Here is a 12,666-nt window from a genome sequence, read left to right as displayed (position 1 = left end):
TCAAAAAACATCAAAAAATATAGCTTGTCATTTTTGTCAGTGTACCAGTTTTTTATCATTGCTAACAGTTCAGTTTCTCTTATTATATTAGTTAGCATAAAAAGTTCTTCAGCAAGTTTTGGGTCATTATTTCCCCCGCACACTAACATTTTTGTTTAATCCACAAAGCAATTATCAGCTACACTGCATCATGTAAATCCCACCGATTTGTTTGGGGTTTTTTTTCCCTGCCAAACTTGCATACATGAAATTCATTTCTGCTTTCTGCCAGGCCCTGTCGACAAAGGTCAGTGTTTCACTGGACCGTCTACCTAAGAGTGGCCCAAAGGAATTGTTCCGTCCTCTCAGCACAGCATAGGGCAGGATAGGGCAGCAGGCAACTCAGAGAAAATGGAACTGAAAAGTGTTTGAACAAAACCAGTCCAGGACACCAACAGATAAAGGACTATTTTTGTTCAGAAATTTAGTTCCCGAGGTGTCCAGATGAGGCCACTATGCTTCTATTATCCCGATTTCAAGAAAGGTATTTGATTTGGTTACCTCAGAGTTTCCGTCTCCATAACTGCAAGCGTGCTCAATAGCCTGTTTTTCTGTTGGAGAACAAAGAAAAGGAAATGGTTATTTTCTTTCTTCCTGCAGCAGTTACGGTACTCGCTGAAGCAGGAAGGGAACTGGACAATGGAAGCCGCAGATGTGGAATTTCTTTTTTAAATCCCCTTTGCTGCTGCTGCCTGACAGGCAGTAGAGATACAGCAGTGCAATAGCAGGAGATGCTGCGAGACTGAAGCAGAGCAAGCATTTTTGTTTGATAAAGAGCCCTGGGTGAAGCTTTCTGACAGTAAAGCTTTCCAGACTGTACTGCGCTGTATCACAGGCTTAGTTTCAAATTGGTGGCGTGATGCAAAACCAGGGAAGGGTACAGAGCACTTTGGCTGACTCACACTGTTAGGAAATGGGGATTTCTGTGGTGAGAGGCCAGCCCAGGCAGTGAACTCTAACACGTTTTGGAGAGGGGGACGATGTTCTCATCCAAAAATATCTGGCCAGCCCAGGGGGGAGACTGTGGCTACAGGGAGACTGTGCTTCCTTTGTGTTTTGTTTTTGTTTGTTACTAGAAGTGACCTCCAGAAAGAAGAGCTCTGAAGCGAACACGGGGACGTAGGCATGCGTGCGAGGCCAGCCACGGGGAGGGCCGCTGGGCAGAGCTGCAACAGATTCCTCGTTCCAGCAGTGTGATTAAAAGAAGGAAAATGCCTAACTTTGTAAATGCTCTCTAAAAGGGTTTTTTCTTCCCTTCATGTTTGCTGCTGCAGAAGGGAATGCCTTGTTCAAATCCGTTTAGGCTATCTGATAATAGGTGCATTCTTAACAGCAGCTGGGCAGACAACCCAGAGTAAGGACTTGCGAGAGGTTCTCGTTTTCGCTTCTCCACCTGCCTGGGCTGAAGGGCCACATTTTAGCCTTAGGTCCTCCTGTCACACAAAGCCAAATCTGGCCCGAGCTTGGCCTGCCGTTGGGTTTCCTCTCCCACACTGAGTGGCTCCTATGCCTACAGCAGCAGCGTTATCTCTGCCACTCTGGGCAGGGCATTTGGATGACGGTTAGCAAGAACACTGAGTCAGAGCTTATGGCTGCAATGGGATTTAATGTAATGTTTGTTTCTAAACTGACAAATATTGGTGGAAAGTGCTTGCAAGGGAGGGGTGTGTGACTCTCCATCAGGCTACCAACCCGCTCTAACCAAACAGCTACAACTGGCCTCAGCCCTTTTCAGGCTCATCCAGGCACTCCAGGGAATGCAATATTTCAGCCTCAGGGCCAGTTGTTTTTATGCCATGCAACCCTGTTAAGGCACATGTTTTAATTGCGTGACTTGCTTATCTCGCCACCATCTTGTGCTTCTCACTGTGGTCCTGGCTCTTCTCCTGTTGTAGGACCCCGCTCACCAGACACAACTGCAGGGATGCCCCCTCTCTCCCCAAGCAGGTGCAGCTCTATGAGGGACCCAAAACTGAAAAGAGACTGAGCGGTGCTTGGCAGTAAGAAGGGACTGCAGGGATTGACTCCAAAGAGGTTGCTGGAGTGTCCTGACTCCCAGCTGCAGCTTCATGCATAGTCCTTTAGCATCCGAGCTAATGCAGGGGTTTAAGGTGAGGTTCTCTGAAATGAGGTGGTGGGGATGGTACACCCATCACCAAATCTCTCAGACAGCAGCAAAGCATCTCCATCACCATGGATCCACTGGAGAGGAAAAGCCCTGAAAATCTTGTACTATTTGCTGCAATTTTCACCTAGTTTAAATCCTGCTTGAAATTTTTGTGTATCCTTTTTAGGGTCCCTTTGAGTTTAAACTCGCTGCATATTCCTGTAGCAATACAATTTCCTTTCATCAGCAGAGCTAGCTTCAGCTGTTGTCGGGTATTATTATACCTCACTGCTTCCTTCCTCTCCCATCAGTCCCTCTACCCCAGAGTTAAATGTCATTTATAGTTCAAGCTATTTGACTGCTAGTCCCCCTGTACCCCAGAATAGCCCAGAAAGACAGGAAAGTTCATGGGGAAAGGGACATCAAGTGGCTACATTTTCTGCAGCACAAAAGATCCAGTCCCCAAAAATCTCACTGATAGATGTGAAAGTAGCACAGGACATTTAGGACAGAGTAATTTGGACAGAACTGCAGGGTATGACTGCTCACACTTGGCTACGTGGGTAGCAAGCAATCATCCAAGTGGACACAGATACCACTGGAAAATGTCACTGCTGCAGTGAAGGTGGTACCCTTTCTGAAAGGAAAGAGGCCTATCCTCACCACAAAGGGGATATAAAAGCTAACACTTTTTACGAGCATTAACTTTTTCTTTTTTTTCTTTTTTTTTTTAACCAAACAGAAAACAAGGACTCACATGAAAAGTCTTTACCAGCATTTTTGCAGCACGCGAAGTTTTCTCATGGACTAGTAACTATTTCAGTGAAATGAGGAACATCAAAATAAAAATGATTGTGAAAATGTCCTTTAAATCTGAATTGAAATGATAGCTTTTTTGTTTGCTTGTTTTCTTCTATAGCTCGCGTGTTTGTTTTTTAAAGTCACTCTTGTTAATTGTCCTGCAGCCATGGTATGTACCAGATAGCCAAGAAAGCTGACATGGTGAAGTTATATACAGCACCCTTGTGACCTTTTTGCAGTGAAGATACATATCTGTCCAATAAAGCCCAGGCCAAATGACAGTGACAGCTGCCTTGTAGCACTCAGTTTGAATTGAAGAGGTTTGCTCACAAGTCAGGAGCAAGTATTTCATTACAGACTGTGCACCAAGACCAACATAAGCCCCCAAAAGTGAAACTTTCCCTCAGCAGCTATGGAAACTGCCTCAGTGGACTGAGATGCACTTCGCAGGCTCCTCCTTGTCTCCTTGCTTTGACTTTCCTGCCTCCTGCAAGCTGTTATCCTCTGTTGGCATTTGCATGTTGGTGTAGCACTTGCAAGGGAAGAAAACCTCACTTCATCTCTTAGGAGGGATCCAGGGTGTTATGGGAACTGAGCACTCAAAGAACGAGGGGCGAAGGAGCATGGTTTTTCTGAGGAAAGGTCCCAAGTTGCCTGCGTGGGAAGATGCTCTTCTCTCAGGGAAAGAGCCCAAGTCGCTGCTGAAGCGGGGGTTGCGTTATGTCAGCTTGAGCCTCATAATGAAAGGGATGACCAGCGCACCTGACTTCTTGTGGGGACTGCCTGAGGTGCAGAAACTGAACCTTTCACGCAACCGGCTGGTGATGATTCCTCCTTCACTGGGGAAACTGGACAGGCTGGTGGTTCTGAACTTGGGAGGCAACTGCCTCAAGTGTCTGCCTAAAGAGATTGGGCTGCTGAGGAACCTGAAGGTCTTGTTCGTCAATATGAATTGCCTGACAGAAGTGCCAGCAGAGCTCAGCTTGTGCAGGAAGCTGGAGGTTTTGAGCCTCTCTCACAACTGCATCTCGCAACTGCCTTTGAGTTTCACCGACCTGACAAGTTTGAGGAAATTGAACCTCAGTAACAACCGCTTTGTGCAAATTCCCCTCTGCATTTTTGCACTGAGGAGCTTAGACTTCTTGCATCTGGGGTCCAACAGGCTTGAAAACATCGCAGAGAGTGTCCAGTATCTGGTCAATCTCCAAATCTTTATCGTAGAGAATAACAACATACGCACCCTGCCACGATCTCTCTGCTTCATCACCACTCTGGAGCTATTAAATGTTGATTACAATGCTATACAGACTCTTCCGGATGACCTCTACCTGCTGCGCCGTCTGCCACGCATCGCATGGAACCCAATGGACAAAGGCCTCCACATCGCCCACAATCCCTTGTCTCGGCCCCTGCCTGAGGTTGTCGAGGGGGGGCTGGATGCCCTCTTCAACTACCTCAGGGAGAAAAAGGAGCACAACTGAGTTTCCACTGCGCTTGGGATTAAGCCTGTCATCAAGACTCAGTCATATCAGAGCACTTTCCTGCACAGGCATTTCCACTTCATAATGCTTGGATTTTGAAGACATGGATGGCTTTAGTAACAGTTGGACGAAAGAAAGTAAAGTATGATGGTCTTGATTAAGTGTGTGAAGAGTAAAATTTCTAAAAATAGCCACCTCTGTAACCTTCAGTGTTGGTGTGCTTGGGGCTTCTTAGGAAAAAAAAAACAAACAACAAACTTGTGATAAAATGTTTGCTCATCGTTTGACAGAAACAAATTAAGGCAGACTGCTAGAAGTGCAGAAATGTGTATTTGCCAGCTATTAGGTTGAAGGAATATTAATATAAATTGGATTTACTACATGTGATTGCAGTTGCACTTTAAATCCTGCTCACTTCTTCATACACAGATAAACCACTACAAAAACAAACACTGCTATCAAAGTGAATCTCAAGGAAAATGTTTAATTTACTTTCAGCTGTGAATATATCCTGAGCTATATTAGCTCACAGACAGTATATTACTGAGCAGTTCAATATCATTTGTTTCTTTCCCCACAGCTGTACACTGGCCTCTATAAATTACAGGTGAAGATCACCATCGATTAGGCCTTTTCCCAGTTCTTCAGAAGAAGACCCCAGATTTCCCCTGAGCTCCTAATTCCCCTCCTGAGACACACAGCCTTTCCCACAGAGCCTCCTAGGATGCCGCCAGTGGTCCATCACATCAGTCGGCAGCAGCATCCACACGAAGCAGAGAAACGAACATGGGTCCTTATTCCTTCAAACGAAGGCTGTCAAATGAAGTTGCTCATTACTACATGAACAACTGCATTCCACTCCCTTTCCCTAATCCCTGCAATCAGAACCATTGAGTAACTTTACTCAGGAGGCAGTACATCTCCTAAAGGTGAAATATTTCTTTCAGGAAAAGCAGCATCAAACCAATCATTGGCTTAAGTAAGAGCTTCAAAAACAAATACTTATTTCTGTGATTTTTCAGAATCAGCCAGTAGCATAAAAGTCAGGTCTTATGTGGTTTCTCATATTGATCTTCTGTGAATGTCCTTCATCAAAGTTTTATCTGGTAATAAAGAGGCAGTATGAAAGAGCTGTTAACAATTTATGAAACCTGTTTTTTTTGTTCCCTCACAGCAGTGGAAAACAGAAGCAACTCTGTTAAAATCAGTTGAGATAAATGCTTGTAATGGCAGCATAAGAGGAATGAGCCTGTAATTCTTGAGCTAATTAAGAGTATTCAAAGCCACTTTTAAAGTGCTTCCTATCCTATGTCAAATCTCAAGAATCAATGATTACTTTCTAAAACATAATTTGCTTGAAATTATGGAAGGCTGATCCTGCTTATAGTGAAGTTAATGGACAACCCCTGGCTGAGGGAAAAACTCTTCAGCAGAGGTAGAAGCAGCCTGATAACAGCAGACAATTATGTAATTCATAGGTGCATGCAAGCAAAGGCTGCACATTTGGCCACACTAATGTTATCAGTGCGGTAGCAATGAAGAACTGGTGCTCACAGAATATTCCACTCCAGGGCTGCCTACCCTGATATTTTATTATGTTGAGTTGTTTAGTGTATTGTTTGTTATCTTAATTGAGCATTTCAGTGTTACACCCAGGAACTGCAGTTTCCAGTGTGTAGTCAAGGACAAATCTTATGTTTCTAGCAAAGAAGAAACCTTTTTGAAGGGCACATTTGCTCAAGCATTAAGCAAACAAACAAACAAACAAAGCAAGTAAACAAATACCAAAGCACAGTTATTTTGTGACTTCTTTTACTTAATATATGTTTCAAATACAAAGATATTTTATATGTGGCTTTACATGTATTTTTTTCACCCATGCAATGAGATTTATAACAAAGTTCCAACTTTTTTAATGAACAATACATCTAATAAATTATTATGTGATTCAATTAGCAACAAGAAATAAAGCTGCAATTATTTATAGAAATACCAACAGATAATTCTTGGAGGGGATTAGGCACAGATTATTAACTTTTCTAAATGTCCATTTCATATCCCTAAGTCTGGCATTCACGTAAACACTGCAGTCCTGCAATAGTGCTTTGCAGGAAAATTAGATGCCTATGGCATTAATCACCTGAAAAGATTTTCCACATGTCAGTATCCAGGATTATATGACACCAGATAGCCTCCGATGTGATCTGACTAGAAGAGGTATGCACAGTAATTTACATGGAAGATGTGAGACTGGACTGTGTTTGTTCATTAGGAAACCACTACGGAGGGTGAGAAACAGTGCATGGTTCAAGAAAATGGTCTCTAGACAGGGGATTAAAAGGCAAATTTGACATAATCAAATGCATCTGGAAAAGCAGTTATAATATGAAGTGCAATACCAATAATTTAAAATTCAATTATTCAATTGCATAATAATAACCTTTTAATCAAGCTAATAAACCTTTGTAAGCATACAAAACACATAAAAGTCTCTGCCTTTTTAAACAGAATAATAAAATTCATTGAATAAATGGTACTTTAATGTATAATTCAGTTTTTACCATTAAGAAGATAATTTCTACTGAACTGCTTTAGTCTTTCTTTCATTCCTAAATCAAGACCCTTATAAATAGCTTTCTCAGAGGTACAAAAAATGATCTCACATGACTAAAGGTAGTGTTCTGAATTATTTCTGTAAAAAGAAAAGACTGTATATATCTGTTAATGTATAGAAATATGCATGAGAGGCAAATAAAGATATATGTATTTGCATCTGAGAGGGAGCAAGACAGAGAATGTAAGCAAGAGGCACAGGAGGGAGATAGAAAGCATGATGTCACATGCTGGCCCTAGTTTTGAGCAGGGCATTAGCAAAAAATTGGTGGATCTCAGTGTTGTCATCTGATATTAGCTGTACAGACGACAGGGAAAAAAGGAGCTGAAACACTGCAGAGAGTGTAGCCGTATCTCATAATATATGATGACAGTACTACTTCTATGTGTATATTAAGTGATACCATGACAGAATCTTTCAGAGAATTATATGCGGAACGTTACATTTGTTTCTAGTACTCACTGAAGTTTTCTCATCCTAAGTCTCACAGCAGCATAACTTGATGCATCTATTATTTCCGTTGTTATTGGTGGTGGTGTTCTTCAAAGGAATGTAAAAAGTGGGATCCGCTTGTGGAAAAGGGTACTCTCTGGCAGGGTGACTTTTCTATGGCTATCACTCAGAGAAGCTCTCAAAGAGCTTAGAAAAATTCTTCATGTGGACTAAACAAACAGCAAAGCACAAGAACAAAGTAGAAAGAACATAGTCAGGAGTCAAATGGTTAGGATAAATGTAATAATACAACAGGGCTATACAATTCCTCAGGTATCATCAAATACACTAGTGGTACATTTGGTGAGGTGAACAGATTCCATCTCTTCTTATTTTAAATCGAGAAGACAGCTGCGTTCTGTGGAAAGTTTAAAGTCTAGTCAGCAAAGCCTTTGAAAACTTGAAGGCTTCAGGCTCTTGGCCTAACCAAAGTTAGTGACTTCAACCTTTGACTGAAAGGAAAACATTTTAATCATCTGAAGTGTAGCTGTAACACCTCGCTGGAAGTTAAAGCTGAAACGTGTCGTACCTACTGCTCTCAGGCTACTAGCCAAACCTGCCATATGGGCAAACTTCCTCACACTGCTTGTGACTGGTGACTTCCCAAAATCCATTGCAATGTCCCAGCAGCCCCATGGGGCACCCATGGGCTTGTAATCCGGCCAGGAACACCAGCCCATTATGTGAGCAAAGCAGCAAGAACCTACAAAGACCAATTTCCAAGATGCACTGGGGTGGCACTGGGGTGGCATTTCAATGCAAAGATTCCAGCTGAAAGTTCTTGAAATTCGGATTAAAGATTTTATGATTATTATTTTGGTTGAAAAACATGTCAACATTTTTGTTGTCCAACTTGCCAATTATTTTCTCCATACTTTTCTTCATTTTCATCAAAGGTCCTCTTTTTTTGTCAAACTCAAGAACTCTAGGGATTTTTACTATAAGAATATGCAGTCTGCAGTTCAAGCTGTTTAAGATATAAATGAATTCATCTCCTGTTACTACACTGTAGGTTCAGGAAACAGTATCTTTCAGTTAATAGATTTAAGAACTTCACAGTCATCATGTAAGTGAGGGAGGATGCATCTAAAAAGTATCACATTAATCATGTTCTTTACTTTGCTAGGCCAGCGCATTACTTGAAAAAATATATCATAGCTTATAATTTCCACAAGTAGAAAAATCATTGATACTTCAGCTTATTTCCTTAACCAAAGGAAAAAAGCCTCAAAGGTCATCACCACATGAGAGATAAATAAAGGTAAATAAAGAGAGATAAAGAAAGAAAGCAAAGAAAATGAACTTATCATCTGGTCAGTATGGTTTCACCAAATTCCAAGGGTAAATTTGCTGCACAGTCTTCAGATGGCAGTTCTTGAGTGATTCAAGGGGTGTTTCAGACTGCCTTGCACTGTTCTATTAGGTATAATTAATATGTCTGAAAATAATTATATAAAAATAACAACATATAATAACTTCTAAATTCTTAAGAAAATATCCATATTATTACGTCACATGTGCTTCTGCAGTCCACACATGTGGGAGCTGAAATCCTGAAACAGTTACAGACAAAGGAAAACTTCAGCTGGCTGTAGAAGGGCCTGCATTTATATGAGAATATATACATTTAGCATTTTATTTATGGCAAAAAACAAGATTTAAAAACCCAATAGAAGTTTAAATGGGTATGAGTCTCTAGGTATATTGGGACAGAGGTACACTTTAATACTCACATGTGGAGTAAGTCTGAAAATCCTTTTATAAAATTGCATAATCCTTCTTCTGCACAAGAGGCAGAATAATAATTATAAAAGATGAAAAAACAGTCACTGAAACAGCTCTCCTTAGAAGTGTATTAGGTTATCTGAACCCCCTGAATATCCCAAGAGGAAATAAAATTCATATAAAGACTTTTTAAAAGTGGGAAATACATAAGAAATATTTTTTCTCCCTCCCAGCATTCCAGAGAAAAGCAGACTGCTGACATTATTAGTTTTAAATTCTTCTTTCATCCCCCGCCCCCATTGATTCCATGCAATTATCTGTGGTGCAACAAGGGCCAGCCAGCCTTCAAAAACCATCCCTTAGCACTCTCTTTTGCAGCCCAGCGGTACCAGCAGTGTCCTGCACCAGTATGACCACCTACTCCACCGGATTACTTTGCAGGGTTTAGCAACAAAGCCTGAAATTCTTACTCCAATGTATGTGGAATCATGTCATGCACGGCTAAAAAGGTGGTTTCCAGTGAAGCAGGAAGTGTGGCAACAGCTTCAGAAAAGGTCACTGCAAATTATGCTGCCTCATAAAGTGAGCTTACCCAGACAGACTGAAAAGAAGACCAAAGGGCAACGCTTTATGTTTTCCTAGGGCTCAGAGGAGTTTCAGATACCATAAATTCATTGATGGATAGCCTGTTTTTAATTTCCACTTCCCAGACATTAACAAAAATATTCTCTTTTCTTTTTTGATACAGCTCTTTGAAGGAACTATATATTGGTCTGTTTTCTTCCTGATCTCCAGCCTTTTTGTCATGGGTGTATTCATAGAAGCAACAAATTGCTTTTCCCCTCCTGCAAAGCCAGTGTTGCCAGGTGTGGGTGGGTGTGAAAATGTATTGAGGGTCCGATATCTCACCCACCATGCAAGGGGGGCAGAATGGGGGAGGCTGGCAGGCTCCATAACCACCAGTCATGAGATGAGTAACCTACCCAAAACAGGTGTTGTGCCCACGACACCAACTTTATGCCCCTGCCTTAGAGGTTTCAGGCAGTGGTTAGTCTCCGGACACTGTTTCCATGGTTGATAGATAGAGAGATGGACACATTACTCCCGGGAGGCACCAGGAAAGGAGTGTTTCAGAAGTGCCCCATGTTGTCCAGGGGTCTCTCCTCACTGGCCAAAGAGAGCCCCAGGACATCTGCAGACTAATTTAGGCATCTGAAGCAAGGTCAGAGAAGCTATAGGGTACAGATACCCTCCTTCGCCTGGCCTTGTGTCTGCAGCATGTGTGCATAGGACACAAAGCACTATCTCCCAATACAGTACAACATCCAGACTTGCTGAGAAGGGTTGGAAGATACATCAGAGAAACACCAGCACACCTACAATGCCCTGTGCCAAATGCTTTCAATGGCAGAAAATCCGCTCTCCCCAGCTATTAAAATGCTCCACTTCAAAATAAGGGTAAGCAGGACACATTTAAAAGAAGCCTCTGTAGTTGTTAGAAAAGGCATTCCAAAACCAGCTAAAAGAAATTACGAAGTGAGCAACAGCAATCTGTTACAGTAAAAAATCGCTTCCATCTGGAAAACAAAGTTATTTTCATTATACTTTCCTTGCTTGTTCTTTGTCCTTTCTGTTTTTAAAAATGTAGTCTCTGTATGTATATATGGGGTTTTGTATTGGTCCATGCATGTATATGTATTTTCCCTACAGGGGACAACAAAGGCTCTTAGTGGTTCCTAAACTGTTTGCCTGTGTAAGCAGACAAGTCTCTCTCTGACATAGAGTAATAAAGTGTCATGTCAATGGCACTGATGGGAGAGCTGAAGAATCCAGAAGAATGAAACCTTCACTTTGGGAAATTCATTCAATCGAGTGTGACTCCATAGCCATTTCTGTGCAGAAGGGTCCTGTATATCTTTCAGCACACTTATATTTCCAGTTAGAAAATAACACTGTAAAGAATAGATTGTAATGTGGTATTTGTGTGTTCTGCCCACATACAAATGAAGTTACAAAGATACTAACCTTGAATTCAATTCATTAAAAAAAAAATCCCTCTGAGCATGTGTGTGTGTGCGTGCATTTTTGTGTGCATATGTTTGGAGGTATTTGGGAGCTTTTTACAATGCTTTGCAATGTAGTATCTGAAGAATACGTGTGAACTGACTGAAAAGTAGCATATTCCACTGCAAATAAAATGCTGGTAATTTAGCATCAAAGCAGGACTTAAAACACATGGTGGTAGATTACGTTGCTTTTTAATTTCTTGTACATTAGTTTTTCTGGGTGGTTTTTAGTGTTGGATATCACAAAGTTCGTTGGGACTTTTACTGAGCAATGTGGAGATTTAAAATATGGAATAATTCAGAATTGATCAGTTTTTTTATTGATCAGTAATCATACAAGCAGATACACTCATTTTCTGTTAGTCACCAAAAGTTTACTACCTCTTGCAGTGAACTATTTAAAATGCATTCTTTAGACCATCCATGAAGAAAAGAAATTAAATTATACACAGCCTGATCTGTCTAAGAAAATTTATAGCTCTGACACCAAACTGAATAGTTTTGGAGTTCAGTTTGGCCCAGATGTTTGTAGAAAGCTCAACAGAAAAGTGTAGAGAATTTTCACACCCAATTGTCTAGGCTACTGCTAGAGACAGGGAGTGAAACATAGTTGGTTCAAAATTTAATTTACCTTCAGAAGAACTTTAGTAGCTGGTTGTTTATCAAAAGCTGATGTATATGTTTTAACCGTCCCCTTCAATCTCCATATTTTATTTAGGTAAGTTAATACAACAGTCTTTACTATGAGTCTTAATAGCCTCATCCTACACTGTGTGAAAACATAAAGCCAGTGTCTCACATACTTCAGGTACTACATTTTCTAGTCATGCTTGGAGGACCAGAGGTTGCTCTGGTCTAAATGATCCCCCAGGGCTTGGAGAACAGAAAGCAAATGAATGCTCTTAGTTAGACTTGGTAAGTTTTCAGTTTCGCAAAGCCCATATCAGGGATAGATTTGATTTATTTCTCATTTGGCACAAAGTTATGAATTTACAACAGTTAAGATGTTTCGTCTTCCTTGGACTGGCATGCAGGTATTTGAGTGCATGAGTGAGAAAATTCAGCCAGCGTGTCCAAATCCTTATAAGGACTAGCCTTAGGGGAGCATGTGGAAATTCACCAGGGACTCAGAATTCTCTTTGGTATATCAGGTGTCCATTAGAGAGACTATTTAATGTTCTTTAGCTAGGCTAATATGTTGCAAAGCAGTGACATTTCAAGACTCATCCGTGAAGATAATAGCTCTTCTCAGTAAGTCATTTTCACATTTACATCAATTTAACATAGTCTAGATTTGGATAACGATAAGCATCACTTTTCTCTTACCGGTGTTGCCAGAGT

At 41.1% G+C, this 12,666-nt stretch overlaps 1 protein-coding gene across 1 annotated transcript; it reads left to right on the top strand.

Moving 5' to 3' along the window:
* Window positions 1–1,643: 1,643 nt before the first annotated feature.
* Window positions 1,644–6,957, top strand: LRRC30 (leucine rich repeat containing 30). Its single transcript, XM_069779037.1, has one exon. It carries the CDS (start codon window positions 3,532–3,534, stop codon window positions 4,426–4,428), a length of 897 nt encoding a protein of 298 aa, XP_069635138.1. The 5' UTR covers window positions 1,644–3,531; the 3' UTR covers window positions 4,429–6,957.
* The last annotated feature ends 5,709 nt before the right edge of the window (window positions 6,958–12,666 follow it).

Source organism: Haliaeetus albicilla, chromosome 3, assembly GCF_947461875.1.
Source record: "Haliaeetus albicilla chromosome 3, bHalAlb1.1, whole genome shotgun sequence".
NCBI lineage: Eukaryota > Metazoa > Chordata > Aves > Accipitriformes > Accipitridae > Haliaeetus > Haliaeetus albicilla.
The sequence above is the reverse complement of the archived record's forward strand: the minus strand, read 5'-3'. Positions and strand labels throughout refer to the sequence as shown.

Coding starts and splice junctions, on each gene's coding strand:
- LRRC30 (XM_069779037.1), top strand. CDS start 3,532: ATGGGAACTGAGCACTCAAAGAACGAGGGGCGAAGGAGCATGGTTTTT.